The sequence below is a fragment of the Hyposmocoma kahamanoa genome, unplaced genomic scaffold (assembly GCF_003589595.1).
Source record: "Hyposmocoma kahamanoa isolate Upper Pololo Valley unplaced genomic scaffold, ASM358959v1 93, whole genome shotgun sequence".
In the NCBI taxonomy this organism is placed as follows: domain Eukaryota; kingdom Metazoa; phylum Arthropoda; class Insecta; order Lepidoptera; family Cosmopterigidae; genus Hyposmocoma; species Hyposmocoma kahamanoa.
Genome location: NW_020654810.1, coordinates 22,630,931 through 22,650,578, shown reverse-complemented (window position 1 = coordinate 22,650,578; position 19,648 = coordinate 22,630,931). Strand labels below are relative to the sequence as shown.

Here is a 19,648-nt window from a genome sequence, read left to right as displayed (position 1 = left end):
ATTCAAGCCATACATTTGCATGTCGATAACGACTTATCGATAGATTATGGTACAACACTAAAGAAATCCGCCATTTTTAACTTTCAAATTTTGGTTAAATGCACGTTGATTCTGTGGTTAGGGCAGCTCCTTTCTTTTATTTTTTTTTCCATCCTTTAAGACTATATGTGAACAACTTCATTTAAATATACAAGCTACGACACTTTAAACTGCATGACTATCTGTCGTCACGACTTGCTTCCCTGAAAACTTTTTCGAAATGTCGCTTACTTACGCCTTTTTTGCGAAACTTTAGTAGTCCCGGTATTAAGGCAAACATTAAGTAAAAAGGTTATAATGAAAACAAAGGTATATTTCAATATATAATTATATTTTGATATTTATTACAACTATAAATAACCCACATTGTTCCACGAATGTATTTTACTTATTTATGTACAAAAAAAAAACAATAATTTACTTAAGTACTTAAAATTGATTTGTTACAATTTGTATTGACAAGGTTTTCTAAATTTAAATTTAAAAAAAGTACAGAATAGAAACTCGGAATGTTAAAAACGATACCTACATGTTTATATTTTTTTTTTCAGTGATGTTTCTCATCCGCGATTAATGACTAGGTAATATTCGAAAAAAAAGCGGGAAAGTTTTATAACAAAGGCTTTATTAATAACCTACGCCTACAAACTTAAAATATATAACGTGATGTAGAAGTTTAATACTATAGTAAAACGAATTACACTGTACAACGAAAACTCGAAATCTCATACGTAACTGTACATTGCTTTAATCCATTTATCATTAACATACATACATACAAAATTATACTCTTTGAGAGTGTCTTAAGGCCCGTATTAATAAATCCATCTCAAGTGCTGAATTTTTGAACAAATATCAATTGAGTACACATCAATTTATCTAAACTACCAAGTAAAAGAAAAATGCCGGTTTTTTGTAGTTACAGTTTTTACACAAATGAATTTTTCGTTTAAAGCATATTACATTTTGAGTTTCTTCATTGTTTGTTACCTTTTTAAGCTGATGGATCTATAGTCGTTGCTCAAATAAATAAATAATCAAGTGTATAATACTCCCTCTGAAATTCTGGAATGGCTAAAGATAAAAAGCAAAAAATCACACATTCTTCGCGTACAGCAACTTAAATATCAGAAATTTAAAATAAAATACAGTACAATAATTCCGGAATTGCAGAGGGATTATCTACTCTATGTGTATTACTTCCATGAAGTTTAGGTAAATGTTTATTCCTATTTCTGATGAACACTTCTCATAGATAATGCATCACTTGGGAGTTGTCAAAAATACCGTTTATTAATAAACGTCATTCGGCACTTGAGCTACGGTTCAAAATCGTTTAAGTGCTAACCGATTAAGCACCTGGCCTTGGGCTCAATTTACATTGCTCCGGAACAGAATGGAAGCGAATTTTTGTAACCATAGGATGATGAGCTTTATGTCAGTTGGATAACGTACAAACTAGATACAAAATAAAAAAAACAAGTTTCACGTTATCCCGTTGCTATAGTATCGTATTCAATCTGTACGTTAGACAATTTGACGTACGTTCATTATGCTATATACAATTTCGTTACAAAAAAAGACTTTCTCTTCCTTCCGCGACATTGTAAATTGAGCCTTGGTTTTTGTGGCGATGTTTCAACCTATACACCCTTAATACCGGATTTAGGGACTGTTTATTAATATGGGCCTAAATGGTGTAAGGAACGCTATATAATCTTGACCATTTTAAGAAAATAAAAATATAAAACATTTTCATTGCAGCATATCTGTATACGAGATTTTCACTTGCTAATGAAACTATTTTTTCGAATTTAGATTCGCCTACATTTTTTTTAACCAAACCAACGTTTCGGATCTTATACAGCCAGTTTGAAAAATATACATAAGTAATTTTAATATTGGTTTAATTGAATACTGTAAATTACTCTTTTTTTTTACTAGTTTATTATAAGTATTAATACAAAGAACTTTTTTCCAAAGAATCTTCGTTTGTGTTAAATCTTTGTATTAATAACTCTATAAGTGACTTTAGATCCGAAAAAATAGTTCCATTTCCAATTAATAGCAACCACGAAACCCTAAGAACTCGAAATATTTCGTGTTGTATCAATGCATCTTATGTTACGTTATGAATGATACGAATGTGATAACCGCCTTTTGTACAACACACGGCTTCGTTGTAGTGTAGGCTACACCTTAGGCTACTGCCTTACGAATGAGTAGTAGAATTTAATCAATGTGACCGTTTCAAATTCAATTTACTTACCTAACAAATAAGATATATTTGGACGTAAAGGCGTAAATATTCATAAATGTTCAAGAATCTCTCACCAGATGTCGCTTACGGTGTTGAAAACCGAAAAAAACTCAATGCAATCTATACTGCCCTCGTAATGGATAAAGGTACAACTATGCGTACTTTACAAAGCAGTTGTGCTTTTTTTGTTTTGAGGGCAGTATAACAGACACATAGAAGACTTTCGTCGACTTGCTGACTCGACCTGTAGCTCAGTGAGCAGAGCGACGCTACGGTACAGCGTGGTTTTAGGTTCAAGTCCTGTCGTATCGAAGGAATTCTTTGTGTTCGATTTTTGTACTAAGAGTCTAAAATTTTTTCCCGTACTGAATCGGCAGCGACACTGGCTTTATTTCAGAATTAATTTTTTAACAAACGAAATTAAATCCATTTGTTAAATGTAAAGTACCTATTTAATGCAGCAGATTCGTAAAATTTCGAGGTAAGTTTGTGTTTTTTTTCTATCGTAAAAAGTGTTAGGAATCGTGTTTTCACACGGTATACTAATCAGCAAATATCCGCAATTTTACTACATATATTTTCCACAGTGATTGATTCAACACCTTCACTGTTATGCCGAATCAACCGAAGCCACTTCAGGTAGTACAGACTCTTAATAATTATAAAGACGTAATTTCGCAATTGCCTCCTACAACATTTCTATGGTCAAGATATTACATAACTTCTCGCAAACTAAGACACGTAAAGAACCGTAATATTTGAACAGTCTAACAATAAAATGCTCCGAAAATACTAAAGCCTAATTAACCGCTAAATAAGGCAGTGTCTGGACGGACCAAATACGCGCTATAGTCTTAAAAACTTAGTGCACCGAAAAACTAGCACTCGAACACTTGAGATGCAAAAATTTAAGCACCACATATAATAGACACTAATTATGGTTCGCCCGCAATTAAGTGACCGCAAATAGTAGATTTTCAATAGTTACAGCCAATCATTTGGTCGCGGACTATACCAAATTCAGTTTCACAACAAAGCGCAAAGAGCAAATAACCCTTTTCACCGAAAAGACTTTACAAACTTGTTTTTTGCGTTGGAAGTTCTCCAACTAACGACTGCAAGTATAAACTTCAAGCTGGTCGTTTTTTCTGTCCGAGATAAGTGCCAGATAGCGCGAGCAAGCGGTACCGTTGTCGAAGGTTCCGTGCCCGAACGTGCGCTGATGCTATTTCCACTGTGTAGCTGCCCGGGAACCAACCGGATTCACCGTCGCGTGTTCTTTCGCCGTAATACCACCCTGAAATAACATGATTAATTTACTTTATAGATTTTAAGGCTTTCGTGGTTATTCACTAAATGATTATCAGGAAATAGTTTGCTTGTGAAGTTAACAGTGTTTAATATGTACTTACAACATAAATTGTTGAATTTAAACTTGATTTGATGTAGTCATATATGTATAGACAGACTAATCATAACCTCGTGCTTCCAAAATAATATTTACCTTTATGTAATGCGGTGCATACCTTTAATTTAAATGCTTTTGCATATAATACTAGTTTTAAATGTTTCGTTTTTATAAATATTTAACGTATCTTGTATAAACGTATATGTATTTAGTTGGTAAGCCTTACTCAATAAATAAATAAATAAATCACTATTTTCAGGCTTCTTACCACTTCTCCATGGTCACGGGTTGAATAATAACGTACACACTCAACATAGCCCCGCACTAGGGATACCCTGTGTCGCGGGTGCCATGGACACACGTAGACAACCACAAATTACACCCAAACTCACGAGAGAAATAAATGTAGGCCATACAAATATTTCTCCTGACCCGGGAATCGAACCTGGGACCTCTGCGTGGCAGTCCGGCATGGTAACCGTTCGGCCACGGAGGCAGTGAATGGACGGCGGCAGATTACAAGAGCAGACATATCCGCAAGAGGGTAGACAGATATGTCGGCTCTTAAAGCTGTCATCTGCCACCGTCCAGTCAACCCGTGACTATGGAGCGTGCAACCGTTAGGCACCAGTCAACCGCCTCTCAATTCAAATGCACGATGTTCCTTCGTTTAATAATATTACCTCGTATATTGCAATGCTCAATAATTTTAGGTTACAATCGTTTTACATCTTTTTGCCTACTATTCTTTCTGCCTCTATCATTGACTTACAATTATATGGACGTCGGGTCCGCGCTAAAAAGTGTCCGAACTTATAGGGCGTTAAAATCGTATACAGAGCCTCATTCACGCTTTAGTCTCCGTTTGTTTCTTCTGACAGCGAAGCAAGCAAAATTAGACAGTACTGCGATGACATTACAATTTAAATTCAACGTTTTAGCTTTTTCATATTCCTTTACATGTCACTACGTTTAAATAGGTTGACTTGGGACATTTTTTTCCATCGTCGTCCATTTATTTGTAAGTCAATGGCCTCTATACAGGTCCCCTCGTTTAGAAGGCAGGATAATTTACTTATTGTATAACTACAACAACTTATAAAAATATTGTAATAAAATCTTTAGTTGTGAGCGTTGTGAGTTGTGATTGGTAAAATAAAGACATTATCATTAATAACCTAGTTAAAAAAAAGAGGATTTTTCAATATTACTGCATGTTTTGTGTACGTTATGCCAGTACTCCGATTACATTTGTGAATTTTTTGTTTGTTTGTAGGATGTAGTAGAGGTCTTATTCAAATTTGAAGAAAACATTCCACCTTTAAGGGTGACAAATTATTTATTACAATTATGAATCCGATTTATCGGATTGCACTCGCTTTCCGTTAACGAATTCAATATTATAACTTTTTTATTAAAAAAAACCGACCTCAAAGGTTGACGGAATTACCATCTCGTGGAATTATCATCACTTGCCAAATTTTATTGAAATCCGTTACCGCAAAGTGTGCGAAACCGGATTCATCGCCTAGTTTGCCACCCTTAGAGGAGGAATCTTGCTACCTACCTCTGCTGTTATTGTTATCCCTAATAAAGGGCTCATATGTGTAGCATTATTTTAAATTTAGACATGTTTACCGTATGAATGCAATAAATATATTGAGTATTGAGTATTGAATATTTTCTTCAAATTTAAATGGGACCAATAGTGAGATATCCTCTTCCCAACAAAAAAGAATCATCAAAATCGGTTCACAAATAGAGTAATAGCGTAACACTCAAAAAAGAAAGTACAGTCGAATTGAGAACCTCCTCCTTTTTTGAAATCGGTTGAAAACTTGGCGAATAGATAGAAGATTCCACAAACTTTTGAGGTCTTTTTTTTTATTCTAAAATGTGCTATAAATATTTTGGAAATCTATTGTAGACTCTCGCCTTTCCCATGGCCTAAACTATTATTATTGTCTTCCGTTAAACCACGTGTCCACTCACCCTCGCTGGTCTTCCTGGTGACGTTGACGACGTCGCCCTCGGCCAGCGGCAGCTCGTCGGGCTGCGCGGGCGCGTAGGCGTAGAGGGCCGCCACCTGCGGGCAGTCCCAGCCCGCGTACACCGCCTCGCCCTCGCCGCCCTCCGCCGGCGGACACAGCGCCTCCGTCCAGCGCGACGCGTCGGTCTCGCTGGGGCTCGACAGCAGCTGGCGGACACGGCACGGTTCACAACAGTCGCGACGCTATTGGTAAGGGCGCGTTCCCGTTATGTCGTGACGACGACAGACTGTCGTGACAAGGGGAAGAGCTAGCACGACAGTCGTCTGACGGTAAATGAAACGTCACGATAAAAATGTGACTTCAAACAAGGCGGCTGCCGTGAACCGATAAATTGTTCTCACGACCTAGTGGGAACAGCTAGACACGACAGTCGTTCAACGATAAAAAACGTCCACGACACAGTCACGACATATAGCCGTGATATGAGAACAAGCTAGACGCGACAGTCGTCCAATGATAAATAGTTACGACGTAACGGGAACGCGCCCTTATGCGTGATGAGGGAACGGTCACTATGTACACTTGTCAAGACGCATGTGTCCGTAAGGCGGTAAGTGACAATTACGAACAGAGGGACAATCAAATTCATAGTACATTATGTATTAAGGGCGGTAAATAAGGAATTACGAACGAGACTCTATGAGAAGACCCGAAAGAAAGAAAAAAACCCGCGTCTTTTTCTTCTCATTACGGTTGTGTAATGAGAAGAAAAAAGCCCGAGGGTTTTATTTACATGCAATGATACTATTTACGTGCAAGTGAGATGAAAAACATTGTATTGGTATTGGTACGGGAATTACGAACCTCAAACTCCTAAAGCCGTCACTCTTCGACTTAAGGCTTCTACTAGAGTCTCGTTCGTACTTCCTTATTCACCGCCCTTAATAAACAATGTACTGATGAAATCGGTACGCTGATGTAGTGTTCTCTATTGCTTCTCACCATCTCGACAGTGCGTCCTTCGTGGTTCTCAAGTAGCGTCAGCAACAACGCGTGCTTAGCTGCCGGCGCGGCGCCTCCACCGACCCCGCCATCGCTGCTGCACACCTCCAGCAGCGACCGCGGACAGTGGTCCACCGCCACGTACAGGTCCTCGCTAAAAAAACTTATAGCCAATTAAAACTAACCGGGACAATGGTCAACGTCCACCTGTCGGATACGGGTCTGTTCTTAGTCCCAATGTATATTCGAGAATTTACTTATTTTTATTGGAATTTATTTTGAACTGCCTCCGTGGCCGAACGGTTACCATGCCAGACTGCCACGCAGAGATCCCAGGTTCGATTCCCGGGCCGGGAGAAATATTTGTATGGCCTACACGTATTTCTCTCGTGAGTTTGGGTGTAATTTGTGGTGGTCTATGTGTGTGTCCATGGCACCCGCGACACAGGGTTTCCCTAGTGCGGGGCTATGTCGAGTGTGTGCGTTATTATTATTTATTATCATCAATACTTGTTTATTAATAATAAATTCGACTTTGTGACAGGTTACCTTCTTACTAACATAGGTATTAAGTTGTGAAAATAACCAGCTATGGATTAAATTTGTCTGAAAATAATTTTTATTTTTTAAATTATTTTATTTATAATAATTCAAAAGAAATGAACGTGGCACTAACCTCTTTTTCTTAGTAATGACAAGCAGGTCGTTGAAGAGGAAGAAGTACAACGGTATCTTGTGGAATTTCTTGCCAAAAGTGAGCTTCAGCTCGTCTGTCTTCCACACCAGCTGCGTCATCTCGCCGGACCGGACCAGCCATCTTACTGGTCTGGATCATAAAAAATACGTTTAAATAATTGATAAAGGTTCGTATTTTGCTAACTGATGAAAGCCTATATTATAAAGATCCCTATACACAGTTAAATATCAACTGAAACAAGTAGAGCTGGCCAAACAGAAAGAGACACCCCTGTACTAGTTTTGTTTTTTTGTGGCAATAAACATTACTCGTCAATTTCAAATGCTTTTATATTCATTGTGTTGCAGCTGTTATTGAAGTTATTGTTTCAATATACGGAAAATGATTGGTTTGGTTTAGTGTAAGCAAAATATTAGTAATTTTTAAATTTCTTTGTAAAATTATTATTCATGAATTTAATTTAATTTTATTAACATTTCAGATTTTATTATTAGATAATTATTGTTTTCTTTTAAATGTTTATTTATTATTACCATTTTTTTTTTTTTAGTTGTATACAATGGATTACAATTATAAGTGTTAACTTACATTAATTTAAATTAAGTTTGCGGAACAGGCCCGTAATGCACATGTATTTACTGAGGTCGGGGGCAGGCTGAAAACCAGTGCTGAGTGACTGTTGTCGCTCAGTGAATGCTGAGACTGTCCCCCACACACAAATCACTTACTTATTAAATTTTTTTTTTTTTTTTTCTTCTTTCAAATATTTTATATACAAATAATCTGATCTTCTTATTTCATGTATCTTATGTGTGTGGAAATAAATGGTTTAAATGGTTTAAATGGTAAAGAGTTCGTCCAGGGAAGTAATTCCACTTTACCTATTTCTACCGCCAAGCAGTAATGTTAGCATTACTGCGTTCCGGTTTGGAAGGGTAAGGGTGCTGGTGAAATTACAGGCACATGGGACTTGTCAACTTATGTCTCAGGGTGACGGGTGCAGTGGCAGTGCCCCTAAGATCTTTGCGATTTAAAGCTCTGAGTGGCACTGCAACTGTTATGGACAGGCGTGTAGCTTACCATCAGGTTCACGACTTGTTCGTCCTGTCACTTGTAGAGAAGTTCAAATTAAAATTTAAAATTACTTTTTTCCCAGGTAAACTATAATTACACTTGAAATAGTCAAATAGATTTTGAATCTCGAGAAATGTATGTCGGTTTTGGAAAATGTACCTAAGTTCATTCTACTTTGCGAACTAATTGTTCGGTCCGTTACACGACCATGGCTGTAATGTGAAGAAAAAAGGCCCGCGGGTTTTATTTAGGCCATTATAGTCCAGTTAGCCTGCATGCAATTATACTATTTACTCGCAAATGTGATGAAAAACGTTGTATGTTTCACGGGCGGTACGGGAATTTCGGACCTCGACTCCAAAAGCCCTCAGTCTTCGACTTCGGGCTTCCAATAGGGTCTCGTTCGTAATTCTTTATTTGCCGTCCTTAGTACACAATGTACTAATAAAGTTCACCTTCTGTCCCGTCTTCCGCAAGCCGGGCCGAGTGACGGTGGATCTCGCACGGAAGGCGGGAACTCTATGCTCTGTGATAGCCGGAACATTTCTTCTATTCGTTCAGTGTTGCGCGCACCTTCGTTACATTGCTGCACAAACTGAAAGATAAATTAGAATTAAATCATTATTGATATAAAGACCGAACAACACAAAGGAAAATTTTTATAATAAAATTATTATCTTTATCAGTTCGGTGACAGATTCACCTGCGAATACACGTATCTACGCTTAGATTATAAGTTTGACCGGTATATTGAGACCTCCGCCTTACGACGTTTCTGTACAAATATCGTGTCGTCGTCGCTGGTTAAGTTAAGTTTCGACTGACCAACTAATAACACCTATAGTGAATGTACGTTAACCCGTGTGATCGGTGTCTCGCACGATTGGTCATTGTGTCTCGTCATTGTCTCTCGTTCGTCGGTGATAACTTTACTAGTGGTTCTCAAACTTTACAATGTCTGCATCGGAATCTGAAGATACTTTCTTGAAGTGCTCGAAGTGTGACTATAATTTTACTGATGGAGTGCATTGCAGTGCGTGCAACAAATACCAACACTTTCATTGCGCTGGGATCACCGAAAAAGGATACCGTCAATTAGGCAGCAGGAAAAATGTATGGCGATGCTACAAATGTAAGCAACCTCCTGTAACATCAGATAGTAGCTATGAGACGCTTCTGAAGGAAATAAAAGCTATCGGCGCGCGTAAGGTTGATGCCGCTTGATTCTTTGGTCCTGGAAGTGCAGAAGCTTCGAGCGGATCTTTCTGAACTGAAGACTACAGCAGAGGCTACTGAAAACACCATTAAGGAATTTTCAACGAGGTTCACAAAGGTTGAAAGCCGTTTAAAACTTCTCGAGAATGCAAAGACTGAACAGGCCGCTATGAAATCCCAAGTGGAAAAAATTGTAAATGATCTCAATGAAAAGGAACAATGGGATCGCATGAACAACATCGAGTTGAAGGGCATTCCCCAAAACAAGAATGAAAACCTACTGGACTTAGTGTGCTCACTGGGTAACAAGATCCAATACCCATTGTCTAAGACGCAGCTCAACTTTGCAACGCGTGTCCAGACACGTGACCCGGACCACATTAAACCTGTTATTGTCTGCTTTAACAATAGATATGTAAAAGAAGATTTTATAGCAGCGGCCAGAGCAGCAATTAAAACATCTCCAATTGTGCCATCTCAGCTGGGCCTACAAGGTCGTTCTAACATATATGTGAATGATCATCTTACTATTCAAAATAAAACACTTTTAACAAACGCCAAGAAGCTGGGCAAAGAACAGGGGTTTCAGTACACTTGGGTGAAGAATGCAAGAATTTTCCTTCGAAAAAACGATTCTTCTCCTATCATAACTATAAGAACACCCAAAGACCTTTCAAAAATTTCGTCGCAGTAATTGTTTTATTGTTTATGAACAATTTATCTATTTTTGTTTCCTCTGTCACTTTATCAAAAGTAATGTATAAAGTATTCTATAAATTTCAATTTTTAAGTTACACGTCAAAGAGTTTGAGAACCGCAGAAATGAATTTGAATGTCCGAGCAAATGCAGGTAAGAAATACTTATTAATTACATACAGCTTTATGCCAACTTATACACACACATTACATAATTTTTATTATTTGCAATGGTACTATATTGTAACTAAGTTATTTTCTATATTGATCGTATGCTTTTGTATTCACTTTTCGCCATTATCGCTTATAGTTTTATTCATTATCGTACGGCACTACCTACTTGCGTTTTTTATTGTTTCGTCTCGTATCCACAGAATGTTTCTGTAGTTTCTACCAGTCATCAATAAGTATATAGTATGCAAACAGCACATACAGTTTGTAACAGTATTAGATGTTTTTTGTTTTGTATATTTGATTGTTGCTGTGATAATGATAATTTTATTTTTTTTTTTTTATTTTTTTTTTTTATGTACCGCCAAAAATGTTTGGACTTAATTTATATTATCAGAATACTAGAGGCTTGCGTACTAAGACCAGTACGTTTTTAAGAAATGTTTATTTAAATTCGTATGATATTATATCGTTAACCGAGACTTGGTTGATCGATGGCATCAATGACTCTGAACTATTTGATTCAAGATATGTTGTGTGGAGGCGTGATCGTGATTATGTTCGTACTTGTCAATCAAAAGGTGGAGGGGTACTTTTAGCAGTGCGGCGTGATCTAACGGTTACTGAGAGGCCTGAGTGGCGTAGTTCGGCTGAGGATATTTGGCTTGCGGTTAGTATTAGTAGTAAGCGCTCTGTGGGCTCTGGTACTCTTCATATTTGCACTCTTTATCTTTGTGATGATGGAATGGGTCTATCGCATAACACACAATTGTATAATTTTACAAATAAGCTAAATGAACTAATTATCTCGCATCCTCTTGATAAATTTATAATTTTAGGTGATTTTAATTTTAAAGATTACGTGTCTTGGACTCGTCTTACTGATGATTTACATTAATCGCCCGCGTTAAATCAATATAATAAGACTATCATTGATTTCATTGATACAATGCATTCGTGTAGTTTAAGTCAATATAATGGTGAATTAAATCATTTGGGGCGTGTATTGGATCTTGCTTTATCTAATGACATCATTCACGTGTCTTCATGTGCCTCTCCACTTGTCCCTGAGGATGTACACCATAAATCTCTCTGTTTGAGAGCTGAATTTATACAAGTTGGCGGACTTACCGAATAATCATCAATAAAGTACCTTTATTCTAATGCTGATTATGCGAAAATTAATTCTGAAATTTGTAACATTGATTGGTCATTGCTATGTGGTTCTGTTGCCATCCCTTTGGATCAAGCTGTTGATGTTTTTTACAATAAGTTATATGAGTTAAGAGATAAATATATAGTTAAAAAAATGTGTACACCTAGTAAATATCCTCCGTGGTATAATTCATCTTTGATTAAGCTTCTCAAGGAGAAATACAAATATCATAAAAAATATACAACTTATAATAATTTGGCCGATTATCATTCATTTTCCCTATTAAGAGAACGTGCAAAAGTTATGGAACGGAATTGCTATTCTTCCTATATCTCTTTTGTTCAATCTTCTATTGTTCAAAATCCAAAGTTTTTCTGGACTTATGTCAAGAGTAAATACAAATCATCATCTGTTCCTAATAATGTAAAATATAATGACACAACTGCCTCAACAGGTGAGGCTATTAGTAACCTATTTGCCACGTATTTTCAAACAAACTTTTCTTCTAATAATATCAATACTCAGTACTCAAGCAACGTATCAAGTGTGTATGGAAGTTCTGGTTGCAGTATATCCTCTGTTGAGGTATGCTCGTCTGAAATCTTGCGACTATTGAAATCTCTCGACTTATCCAAAGGTGAGGGACCAGATTCTATTCCAGCATTCTTGTAAACTGTGCTGATTCACTGGTAGTACCAATCTCAATAATATTTAAACGATGAATTGGTGAAGGAGTCGTGCCTACAATTTGGAAGTCAGCGTTCATTACTCCTGTACACAAAAAAGGAGACAAGCACAATATTGAGAATTATAGACCAATTTCTAAGCTTTGTCTCATTGCTAAAATTTTTGAAAAACTAGTTTATAGACAGTTGTATGCTGCTCTAAAGACTTCCTTCAGTGAATGTCAGCATGGTTTTCTTAGTAACCGTTCCACAACGACAAATTTAGTTGAGGCCGCTGACCTTATATCTGCAGGTATGGAGACTGGGGCTCAGGTAGACGTTCTGTATACTGACTTTAGTAAATGTTTTGACCGTATTGACCATTCAGTTTTACTTGCTAAGCTGTCGATTGCCGGTGTGCATGGTGACCTGTTCAGATGGTTCTCTTCGTACATCGACAGACGCAGTCAGGCGGTGGTACTGTCGGGTTACAAGTCTAACTGGAATTTTGTTCCCTCGGGCGTGCCCCAGGGGTCTTTGCTGGGCTCGTTATTGTTCACCATATTTGTTAATGACATTCAATTATGCTTCCGTAACTCTGAAATATTACTCTATGCAGATGATATGAAAATATTTAAGAGAGTACAATCAATTGAAGATGCACAGGAGCTACAAAGTGATCTAGATCGGTTTGTAGCTTGTTGTCATAGCAATAAATTAGATCTAAATGTGTCTAAGTGTTTTGTTGTATCTTACTCTCGTAAACGAGATATTATCAGCGAAGGTTATAGTGTTCAGGGGAGTTTCATTAATAGGGTGAACAATGTTAAGGATCTTGGCGTGTACTTTGATTCCCAATTGATCTTTGACAAACATATCGATAGTATTGTTACTAAAGCATATACAGCCATGGGATTTTTGATGCGGACTTGTAGTGATTTTTCTGACATTAAGCCTATAAAGGTACTCTATTGTTCTCTTGTACGTAGTCACCTTGAATATGCTTCTCAAGTGTGGAATCCCAGATACGAAGTTTATAAATCACGTATTGAAGCTATTCAGAAAAAATTCTTAAGGTATTTGGATTTCAAAACGAAGCAGCAAACTTCAGGCTATGTAGTGCGTTGTAAGCGTTATCATTTTGTTCCTCTCGATTTTAGGCGAAGAGTGAATGACATTTGTTTTCTTTCTAAAATAGTGAACAGTAAAGTTGACTCATCAAATTTATTGTCAAAGGTATCATTTAGAACTAACCTGTTGAGTTTAAGGCATCACTCGGTATTTAGTGTACCCAATGCGAGGACTAATTACCGACAAAATTCATTTCTTGTCAGAGCAGTAAATGAGTTCAACCAATCGTCCTTGGATACTGATATTGATATATTTAGTACCAGCGTCGACTCGATTCGGCGTCTACTTACTAAACAATATTTTAAAAATTAAGTTTACTAGCTCTATTTTGTGCGGTTGGCTAAACTGTGTGTTTTGTGTTAATATTATGTTATTATTATTATTGTTCTCACTATTGTTATTATTTACATTTTTCTCTTTCCTGCATCTGCTTGTCTTCCTATAGTTAATTAATGTTTTCTCTTTCCTTTGTGTGACTTAATGTTACTTTAAAAATTAATTTTGCTTAGCATTTGGTAGTGTATTCGTTTATTGAAGTTGTAATCTTGGTTTTTCTTAATTTATTTTATTTTATTTTGCTGTTTACCAAAACTTACTTACATTATTTTTTAAGCTATTTGTGGAGATTTATAATTAGCATTGTAACTTGTAATATTATCACTTATTTGTATTAATTTACCTGTTAATCTCCCTAAAATAAATAAATAAATAAATAAATAAATTTATCTACACATATATCATAAACCCTCTATGATGTGTTCAAAAACTGCAAATTACGACCAGCATAAAGATAAACTGTTTTGTTAGAACAAATTTCTTATCCGTGAAATGAAATGTCAATAGCAAACAATTATGACAATTTCACACGTTACTTGATATCGATTTATTTTTTTCCATCCTCTAAGGATATCGAACGATATGATAGTTGGGGCCGATTCTGGTTTGTCTATGAATTAAAAATAAAAACTACGGTTGCGTGACATGCGCGAAGAAAAGTTTTTATTTGCCGCCATTTCGCCAGTCGTAACATGCGATTCCTGTACACATCTTATAGAGCTTATTAAACGTGTATAGATAAAGCAGTGTATGTAACTGTACATAATTAGGCATTAACCCACACTCGTGTGATGTTTTTATGAAACTCACCTGTCGGCTAGTTTCATAAACTCGCACTCGTATCTTAATGCCTTTCATTATGTAACAGTCACATAAACTACTATTAACAATATATTGAATTTTATTATATTGTTGTGATGATGATGCATTTTGTTTTTATATTATTGCAGTGTACCTTTGCCATGCATGTACATTAGGGATATCTGCGTATTTGTCAACTCTCATCCTCAATATTTTAAAACACGCGGTGAAGTCATTCAAAGGCAAACTAGAGCAAAAATTATGAATCTCTTTTACCAACCTCGTTGCCATAAAGTAATTTATAAGAATAACTGCTTCAACATGTGTATAATTATTTACAATAAATTACCAAACGAAATTAAATTGTTACAAGGACATACTTTTAAATTAAAATTGACAAAATGGCTTTTGACACATTGCTTCTATAGTAATAAAGAATACTTAGAATTTACAAATTCATTACATTAATTAGAAACTATAGAGACTAAAGAAACATTGAATCCCATTAATATTTGCACATCTGCTTGCAGGTTGAATACAATGTACCTAATTTTACTTAAGACCTTTGTAATTACTGTATTCTGGCAAATAAACGTATTCTATTCTATTCTATTTTTAAATAGCATTTTTTTATGTTTTAATGAATTATTATGATTTTTTATTTAATGAAATTGTAGTAATAACAACGACTTCAATCTATAGACCAGAGAACATTCACAGAAACTATATGTTCCAAACAAAACGCTATCAATAGTGAGAACCAGCGTCACAGTTTAATCTCGGCTGAGTGAATCCTTTTGTATACACAGCCGCATACAAGACAGTTATTCAAATTGTGTTGAATATTTAAAATAATATGTTTGCTTTGTTTTTTTTTATTCTTTTTCCTATGTATTCTTGTGTTGTGGCATAACAATAAATGGTTTCTATCCTATTCAATAAAGAAGTAGCACGTAAAGTCTCACATTGCTGAGTATGGCCAGCGCCCGCATGCAGCTGGCGTACTCCTGGTCGTCGGCGCTGAGGTTCTTGAGCACGGCGTCCATGAGCAGCGGCAGCCGCGTCACGCGCTGCATCGGCAGCATCAGGAACGAGTGCAGCGACAGGCTCTGGCACGCGGGGTGGCTTTCCAGCCTGCAATCAGTGTTACATTCTTACTCTTATTCTATTAATAAACGAAACTCTATCTGTCAAATATAGCTGAGAAAAAAATGGCGGAAATTTTAAATGAAGGACTCTAAAAGATTTCATATTTTCAATTATGATTATATTTTATAAGACAACATTATGGAAAAGTTTCTGGAAAAAGGATCAAAATATAAAAGGCAAATGGTACGGAAGCATACAAGAAGAAGTACCCACCGAGCCATGTTCCAAATTTAACGTCTTTTATTAGCATGTGATTTAAGTGGCTCCCACTGCTTAAAAAACTATTAAAAAAAATCTAATTTCTTGTTATCATTCTACAAGTAGGTGCATTAAAAACAATAGGAAATATTTAATGAGGATCCCGAAAACTAAATGAAGACCTGGCTCAAAGGGCTACTATATATATAGCTATCCAAGCCAAAAACCATAATAAAAAAACAGAAACAGCTGTCATAAAGACATCAATTAAAGCTGACATATAATGATGTATCTTTGTCTGTCGGTCTGTCGCGGTTTTTTGCGAATAACCCATCAATCATAACATATGAACATATAAACATCAAAATAACAACTTCATTTACAGATTAACCTTTGGTTAGTCTAGTGGTAGAACCATTATTTTACATTAGTTTATTTTGATCTCATAGTTAAATAATAGCATACCTTCGAAGTGCGGTGGCGAAAGTGGGCCGCTCCCTTAACCGCTGTAGCGCTTTGACCATTAGCGCCTGGTTCTCGCAGTACTTGACGTAAACATGGAAGTGCTGCTCCGCGTGTCTTCGCACGATCTCGCAGATGCCTGACAGCAGGATGTTCTCCTGCCAGCACTTTTCCAGCTCGTTCATAAGCAGTTGGGAGCATTTTCGCACTGTAAAATAAATAGTAATATTTATTATGATGTAGTGGATGAGGATGGGTACGATAATCGGACTACACTTTGTCAGTGTCGGGTTGTATGTTACATTGTTTTCTAGTACTAAAAAAAATCGCATTCATCCCCTAGTTTGCCACTCTTGGAGGTGGCATATTTTCTTATTTAAATGGGACCGCTACTGAGGTACCCTCATTCCAACAAAAAAAAAAAGGATCGTCAAAATCGGTGCACAAAGTGGCAACAGACGCTGGTTCGAGTCCGGTCCAGGATTAACTGCCTTCGTGGCCGAACGGTTACCATGCCGGACTGCCACGCAGTGGTCCCAGGATCGATTCTCGGGCCGGGAGAAATAGTTGTATGGCCTACAATTATTTCTCTCGTGAGTTTGGGTGTAATTTGTGGTTGTTTATGTGTGTGTCCATAGCACCCGCGACACAGGGTTTCCCTAGTGCGGGGCTATGTTGAGTGTGCGCGTTATTTATTTGAAAAAAAAAGAGGATCCATTGAAAACCAGCGTCGCAGTCCATTCTCGGCAGTGGATTTAGAAGAATGAGATCCTATTGCTTACGCCACAGCTCCGCACATGTCAGTCTAGTATTAAGTTATATAGTAAAATATGTTGTTTAATTGAAATGTTAGCTTTTTTTCTTTTTTTTTTTAATATATAATAGACACACGCTTGGCCACAATCTCACCTGATGTTAAGCGACGATGTGACCGACGATGGGATGCGTTTGCCTAAAAAATGCCTATTCACTCTAGCCTTGAATAGCCCCAAATTGTACTTTTCGGGAAATACAGATGCCGGTAGAGCATTCCATTCCTTTGCCGTACGCATCAGAAAGGAGGAGGTAAAGCGCTTAGTGCGAATAGGTGGAATATCAACGACATAAGAATGGAGTGCTCCGGACCTTCTAGTCGACCGAAGGAGGAACGGTGAGGGCGGAACCAAATTGAAAAGTTCCTGCGCACACTCCCCGAAATGTATCCGATAGAAAACCGACAAGCAGGCTACTTTTCTGCGATGATCGAGATTTTGGAGCTTCGACTAGCTATGCTGTTTTTTGTTATTTTTTATGTAGTTTTTATTTAGTTTTCTTCGTTTGTGTTTTTTTTTATTATAATGTGGCGTTGCAATAAATGGTACCTATTTCAGTAAGATTGATGGAATTTTTCTTTGTGTTGTTCTTTGTCGTTTTTGTATAATAAATAATAGCAAATATTCTTGTTAAATTCTATTACCTGGTAAAATTGTGGAAAACAGCGTTTCACGGTCGGCTCTGGGCAGGATGTGAGTCTCCCTGAACGCTGGGTGCGCGATGAAGTGCATCTCCAGTACGTTTAAGGAATTGAGGTATGATGCTTCGGATGTTAATAGTTCGAACTTGGCTTCCTGAAGGCGTTTTTGCGCGGGCGCAAGGGAACCTGTGTTTCAATTGGAAATATGTAAGTGAATAGTTGTCGGTACAAGAACATCTACTACATTAACATGTTTTAATCGCATGTATTATTTATACCAGAATTGGGTAAAGTACGGTCCCTTCCAAAGGAGGATTTGATAGCCTCTCCACAACGACACATAAAATAGTACACATATGTTAACATACACACAAAATTACATAACATTACACAATAATAAACTATAAATATTAAAAACATGTATTTTTTTAAATTCCTGAATAAACCTCCAATGAAAAATGTTGGCCTAGGGGATCGATACAAACCTAAACTTAAAAAAAATACAATTATTAACAAGTTAGCTGATGAACGCACGGAAGCTTTAATAAAAATCGCTTGGAGTTATTTCTTAACTGGTTTTAATTTCAACAGCAAATTTAACTTACTAAGTACTGTAGAATTGAGAACTTCAGGCACTTCACACCACAGCGTCCTAGCAGGGCCACGGGGCGCTACTAGCGCCATGGCGGAGGGGCGCACGTTGCTGACCGGGGGCGATGATAGCGACGGTGGCGAGGTCGGTTGCACTTCAGTGGTACCACTTGTTACTTCATATGCGTCTGAATCGGAGTCACCAGTTTCACGGCAGGCAGACTGAAAACAAAAACGCTTTAATTATTTGCCGACATTGGCTACAGAGCCATCAGCTTAAACAGGTAACAAATAATTAAGAAACTCAAAACGTAATATACTTAAACTAAAAAATTTATTTGTGCTTGTGCACAGAAAAATTCGTAAGGTCGGTTAGTTCGTTCCGTGGCTTAGTTGGCATAGCGTCTGGCACGGTTTACTGGAAGACGTTGGTTTCGTCGTCGCGCGACGACGCTCGCATTAGTGCGCCCGGATCACATCGTGGTCGGCGTCTGACGCCTCACTGCGCTCAAGTGCTCAAGTTATTTCGTTTTCAAAAGCATTGTCAGTCTAGTCCAGACGCATACAACTACAATCATAAAATGTACCGAGTTCACCAAAAAGGCAAAGTCTGAAAAACAGTACAAGCTGAGACTTACCTTTTTATCTACATGCGTAATTTCAGATGTTATTATTTAAGGCTAAATTGTTTTTATTTTAATGTTGGATAATAAAGATCTTTTTTATTATTATAATAATGAAAAAAATACAAACTTAACAGCATTTTTATTGTAAGTAAGTTATCAACATACCCCAGAAGGCCTATCGCACTCAAGTTTGCGTCTTTGAATCATATCGTGACAACCTTCCACACGTGTATTACCTCTAATAGTTCAACGCAAACAATAGTAACCACTATGCACCTCCTAAATGCCTCATTACCAACGAGGGCAAGAGACGCAACAGACCTGCAATTCAGATGCTATGCTCTCTTACGCAAGCAGCGCAGAAAATTAACACGACAGGTACAAAATGACAATACATTTTAAAGAAACGGTTTCTGCCATTTTGTGTGAAAAACAATGGGTCTGTGGAGAATTTGTAAAAGTGAAGGTGCCTGGTAACATATAGGAATTTATATTTCTTTGGGAAATGAAGACAGGACTAAGCTTTC

The 19,648-nt window shown here is 37.1% G+C and overlaps 1 protein-coding gene across 2 annotated transcripts in view; it reads right to left on the bottom strand.

The window, feature by feature from the left end:
* Positions 1-2,926: 2,926 nt before the first annotated feature.
* The window catches only part of LOC113237380 (ephexin-1), a 39,723-nt gene continuing 23,001 nt past the window's right edge, over positions 2,927-19,648 (bottom strand). The window contains exons 6-14 of one of the 2 annotated variants that reach the window (XM_026473810.1): positions 18,510-18,717; positions 17,908-18,090; positions 16,455-16,659; positions 15,608-15,776; positions 8,927-9,066; positions 7,377-7,526; positions 6,701-6,854; positions 5,700-5,904; positions 2,927-3,596 (exon numbers count right to left, since the gene is read on the bottom strand). In XM_026473810.1, coding sequence (XP_026329595.1) covers positions 3,430-3,596; positions 5,700-5,904; positions 6,701-6,854; positions 7,377-7,526; positions 8,927-9,066; positions 15,608-15,776; positions 16,455-16,659; positions 17,908-18,090; positions 18,510-18,717 — 1,581 coding nt within the window. In that variant the 3' untranslated portion in view covers positions 2,927-3,429. The remainder of the gene's footprint in view (positions 3,597-5,699; positions 5,905-6,700; positions 6,855-7,376; positions 7,527-8,926; positions 9,067-15,607; positions 15,777-16,454; positions 16,660-17,907; positions 18,091-18,509; positions 18,718-19,648) is intronic. The other variant, XM_026473811.1, reaches the window with a different exon arrangement.